The 5667-nt window shown below is 39.7% G+C and overlaps 1 protein-coding gene across 1 annotated transcript in view; it reads right to left on the bottom strand.

The window, feature by feature from the left end:
* The window catches only part of LOC119420897 (cilia- and flagella-associated protein 54-like), a 55275-nt gene that overhangs the window by 4366 nt on the left and 45242 nt on the right, over window positions 1-5667 (bottom strand). The window contains 14 exon segments of the mRNA XM_037688317.1: window positions 663-808; window positions 895-1036; window positions 1249-1296; window positions 2372-2491; window positions 2575-2661; window positions 2750-2935; window positions 3089-3155; window positions 3233-3394; window positions 3529-3616; window positions 3710-3919; window positions 4007-4162; window positions 4452-4581; window positions 4921-5056; window positions 5275-5474. Of these exon segments, the coding sequence (XP_037544245.1) occupies window positions 663-808; window positions 895-1036; window positions 1249-1296; window positions 2372-2491; window positions 2575-2661; window positions 2750-2935; window positions 3089-3155; window positions 3233-3394; window positions 3529-3616; window positions 3710-3919; window positions 4007-4162; window positions 4452-4581; window positions 4921-5056; window positions 5275-5474 (1878 nt within the window).

Raw genomic sequence — 5667 nt, 5'->3', positions numbered from 1 at the left:
ATATATACATACACATATATAAAACATAAAATCTAAGTGAAATATTCAAATTATAAAATACTGTTTTTATTGTTGTTTTCACTGATTCAGTTTGTGACAGATTTTTTTTTCCTTCTCTTAGCTCCATTCTTCCCCACTGAGCGAACTCACATGAAGACTTGGCAATTATTTTTACACTGGATGCCCTTCCTGACACAACCACAGACCACCGACCTACCACAGCCCTCTGTGTCGAGCAGGGAGCTGCCATCTTGAGTGCTTGGGGCAGCAAATGGTGGTGATTAAGGGTCTTGCACAAGTGCCCAGAGTACGGCAAACAATGGTGGAGGCAGGTGTGGGGGTTTCACCTTTCTCACCAAAATTTTGTTGCAACTGTCCAGGGATTTGAACCTGTGATCTCTCTGTTTCCCTAACCTTTGCACCATCACTTCCGCCTACAAGTGACAGATAGTGTGACTAATATTGATTTACTGATCGTATTATTCAGGAGAACTGGACTCAGGTCTTTGTGTTACGTGACGCTGATGAATCACTCTGGACTTCATATTGACTTTTAACTTGATAACTGGTCAAATGAAGGGACAAATAAGCTGCAGGGGGCTTTTATCACATAAAATGAACATCATTAAGTTAAAACAAACAGGATCTCTTCTTAGTCTCACCTTGATCTTTTCAGGAGACAGCTCCTCGTCTTTAAAAAAGGTGGGGACGTTTGGTTTTCCTGAGTCTTCAGCGTCCAGTTTGTCCTGCTTGTGGTGTTCTGAACTATCTGCACAGTCTGTCATGTTGGCATGAGCTTCTTCAGAAACTGAAAGACATTTTCACTACCTGTTAGCTTCATGTACAGCGAGTGTAATGATTTAGTACTTTATATACAAAGAGTTGCTTGGAGACCTGGAACAGGACGACCATGGACCGAGTTAGCAAGCGCCAGGAGTAGTTGAACACGAGCAAGGTTGAATTTGGTGAGCAGAGTGGAACCATACAATGTATAAACTTGTGGAGCAAAGTCACAGTTCATAAGGTCCTCCAGAGCCTTATCACAAGAACAACAAACACAAAAAGACATCTATTTGTTAACGTTCACAAAAAAACAATTTTATCTATCTGAATCAATTTATCAACAGCTCAAACATTAAAGCTGAAAGAAAAGCAGAGAGATTATTTAATCTCTCTGCTACATTAATGTGAGGGGAGATAATATGGCTGACTAAATGTGACATGCTGAAAATCTAGAAAATAAAATACCTCCAAATTATCCAGAAGAGACAGGTTGTTGTAGAATGTCTTCACAGGCTGTTCAATAACAACAACATCAATTATTAAAATAAAATAAAAACAAATGTTCTGAGCAGTCTAAACAGCGAGTGCCGGGACAAAGATTTTCATAAATCCAACATGATTAATTTGGTTAAATATACCAGAAATCAAAAACAAAAATGTCAATCTGAGAATGTGACATACACAAAACCACTGACCGTGATTCACAAACTTCAGCAACATAAACAGACATTCAGGAAAGCAGAGGCCGACAGCTGAACAGGTAAAACCATGGGTGGAAGTAATGAATTACATTAATTATTGTAATTAAGTAGACTTTTTGGGTACTTGTACTTTCATGAGTATTTCTTTCAAGTGTGTAATTTTACTCATACTTAAGTACAATTTAGACCATGTAATCTATTTCAGTACTTTTAAAATCAGAAGTCGCTACTGAGTACGGCCACAATTTGAATTAATATTCAAACCGTTCATCTGCATCTTTGAAGCCAATAAGGCTCTCAGATCGTGATCGCACCAATTACCTATGACGTAAGCAAAGGACAACCCTGACTCTACTCTAGTAGAGTCATTTAGAGTCTATTCATCACAGCCAAACGAAGCCGTATAGACTCTGTTAACTTCGAAAACTAGCTCCTGCTGACACTGAACAGAAGGTTCAGAAAGTGAAGTGTGACAGACACTTACCTGGCTGTTGTTCAGTGTATTTGGAAAAGTTTAAACTGTTCTATGCTGGTTAAAAACACTTTTGTCTTTCTTTTAACAAGCAAAATTCCTGCTTTATCTACATTTGTTTACAAAAGAAATGGCCTTAGTGTAATTTTTCTATACTTTATTGTTCGTCAAAGAATGTAGCTATTATATACAGTAAATAGAAGCGAATGCCTTCTATTGACAACACAATAAAACATCAATTGGTTAAAAAGTAATTAATACTCTGAGTAGTTCTTGACAAGAGTACTTTGTACTTTTATTTAAGTATTTTTTAACACCAGTACTTTTTTGTAATTGAGTACAATTTAAGCAGCGTAACAGTACTTGTACTTGAGTACAAATTTTCAGTACTCTTTCCACCTCTGGGTAAAACTACCTGTGGATTTGTATTAACCATGTGGAGTCCATAAGGCAGAATGACACGTGTTCCCTGAGTGAGCTGAACTGCTTCAGTCACAGCTTCAGTGAACAAACACAGTTCAGTCAGAGTTCGGACCTGCAGGAAACAACCACATCATTAAAACTCTTTACTATAAAGAAAAAAAAAGTCCCGACTTGTTCGTACATCAGTGAACTGACCTTAAGAATTCTGCCTTCAATGGTGCGCTGCACATCTCTGCCCACATTCCCAACTAAATGTAAGTAAAGAGCTAGAGAGGGCAGAAGCTGAAAATCAAACACAAACACTGACTCTGTTATCCACCTTATGAATTAAAATATATTTAGTGCAGACAGACAGATGGTTAGTGCGAACCGTGGTGTAGTAACCAGTAGTGAAGAGCCAGTGGCAAATGAAGCTGAGACTCGTTACGGTGGTACCGAAATGAAGCCTGCAAGGCTCAGAGAAAAGGTCGACTCCAGGGAGAAGTTCATGCTCGATGCTGTAGGAGATGTACTGCAGGTCGGACCACGGCAAAGCCACGGAGCAACACAGCACACACTGAAGAGAGTCAGACCAGCATATCAGAACAGAGACAAACAGTCAGGTGTAAAATAAAAACTGCATCACACACTCACGGGACCTGAAACACAAACAGGGAACAAAAGTAAAGCTAGGGGTGGAAAAAATATCAGCATCTTTCTGATGATTTACCTTGAACAAGTGAGCAGACAGCAGACAATTCTTGGTCCTCTGGTTAATATCAGAAGTAAAAATGAACCTGGAAATCCGAGCACATGCCTCAGCAGCAGATCCATTTACAACACACAAAGATAATTTAGTCAAATTAAAACCCACTGTGCTATTTTTGCTGAGAGCACGGCAGCCTGTAAGCATCCCCAAACACCGGCCTGTTTTACAGTTTTCTGTGAAGAGTCGGACACACCGTCCCATTTCTCTGACACCCCTGTGCTCTGGAGGGCACAATCCACAGCTTCACTCCAGCACGAGTGAGCAGCGCTACAGATAAAACACAAAGAGAACGATTATTCTCACAATAACAAGGAAATAATGACTAGCTCAATTTATACCTTTTTTATTACCACTAACTGCAGCACACACATTTATGTGAAAACATGAAACTTGTTTCTAACCGCATGTTTCCTGTGTAGAAGTGAAAGTTTCCCATTTCATGCAGAGTCAGAACTCTGAGGTAGACATGCTTGTTCTCCTGTAGACATTCTGATGAAAGAAGATCTTTAAATACCTAACAGTCTAAAGTTTAAAACTCAAGTCACATAATAATAGTAATATTTATAAAGTGTTGATTCTTACGGATGGACTCGGAGAATGCAGCAGCAACAGTCGGGATGTATTCAGGGCTGATAGGGAGGCCATAGATCGCATCTGGAGCACTAAAGTCCTCCTCATACAGATCATAAGGGAAGCTGTTTGGAGTTCTCATAACAAGAGGACTGAAGGCCACCTGGCTCGCTGCACGAGTGAGACCTCTGCTCTGAGAACGCAGCAGCTGGACTGCAAACCCTAAATATGGGTGTGAGCAGAGTTATCGCTTGTCGTCCATAACTGTGTGTGTGTGTGCATCTCTCGGTCAATCAGCAGAAAACTCACAGGGTTGTGTGTGGGCTAGAAGCTGCACCAATAATTTTTGACTGTGTTGGAATACTTGAAGACATTGTGGAGTTTTCTCCAGGGCTTGATGGTAACATCTCAGCGTGTCGTCCACATCGAGAGGAACACACACAAGCAACATGGAGAGCTGCCTCTCTGAGTATTAGACACACAACATTTATATTTAAAAAAAACAATCCTCTCACATTTGTTCATTCCTTTTGTCTACTGTAACTTTTTGTCTAAATCAAACTCGTTTTTTTAGTTTTTTTTTTTTTTTTGTTCCAAGTTTGCTAAGGTCTGTTTTATTTGAGGAAGAGAGATAAACAGACAGCTTTAAGAGTCAATCTAATATTTATTTTAATCTTTTACTGTTTAAAAATGTAAATGAATAAATAAACAAATATTTAGCTTCACTGTTTTGAAACGGTTCTTGTGTTCTAACCTTTGAGAGAAGCTTCGTCTCCACGAGTGGCGTTTGTTCGTGTTAACTTTTTATGAAGGGACCGTTTCTGTGCCGAGTGAGTGGTCCACCCACTGAGCAGTTGGCAGCTTGCATAACTTCTGTAATTTACCTGGAATATGTCAACGACAACAGTACACACACTTACAGCACAGAGCATAGATACATACTTTGTACATACTGTTATTGTGCTTTTTCTTAAGAGCAGAGTCTGCACAACTCAGTGAAATCAATGCAAGCTTTTAAGATATGAAACAGTTTAGTCACACTGAGTTCTTTTATTTTCTCACTGATCATAATATTTGGAAATGCAAAGACAAAGGAAAAATAGATACATTGATATTTTTTATTTTGCAATCTAAACATCTTTGTGCTTCTATAAAAGTGACTGGCTAATTTTGTGCAGATTAAAAGAATGCATAATCACATTTCTGGACGGAATAAGATCTACCTCTTTGCCAGTGTCTCTCTGAGTCTTGACATGGTGTGGCTGAGGGACTGCAGGTCCTCCTAAAGAACTGATTCTTTCAAGCAACTTCCTCTGTGCATGGACCAGCAGAGGAGTTATGACCAAAGAATAACGTTCCCTGAAATAGACACACAGAAAACCAGGTCATAAAAAGACAAATGTTTTGTATGAATGTCCACCATATTGAGTTACTGATTAAATTATTTTTACATGTGAAATGGTTTCACTGACTTTGTGTTTAACTAATGAAACATCATTTAAACACTGATGAAAATTGACCACCTCTAATCCTCTCTGTGCATTTGAATGTTTGTGTTGAAAATGTGTTTAATTCACCGTGTATATGAGTTGAAGAGTAATGCAAAGTGGGCCAGGTGTTCCCATTGGCCACGGTCGTGAAGCAGCTCCAGAGTGTGCATCACCAGCATGCGAACCCAGCGCAGGTCGACCAGCGTGCCGTCATCCAACGGGGCCGAGAAGTGAAGGCTGGACTCCAGGTCCTCCTCAGTCTGGTCACAGTCATATAAACTCCAAAGCTTCAAAGATCAACAGATGAGGTCAGACACAGGAGTGTGGTTCACTCAGATGATGAGATGCAAAATAGCCAGAGTATCACTGACAGTAAATCAATATGGCACATCATACGCCTGTCAACAAACTATTATACAGCAATGGACCAAACTGTCAGGATTTTGTGGACAGGAACGAACCCAGTAGTGCAGACAGGAC

The sequence above is a fragment of the Nematolebias whitei genome, chromosome 14 (genome assembly GCF_014905685.2).
Source record: "Nematolebias whitei isolate Nwh7 chromosome 14, NemWhi1, whole genome shotgun sequence".
NCBI classification, from domain to species: Eukaryota; Metazoa; Chordata; class Actinopteri; order Cyprinodontiformes; family Rivulidae; genus Nematolebias; species Nematolebias whitei.
The sequence above is the reverse complement of the archived record's forward strand: the minus strand, read 5'-3'. Positions and strand labels throughout refer to the sequence as shown.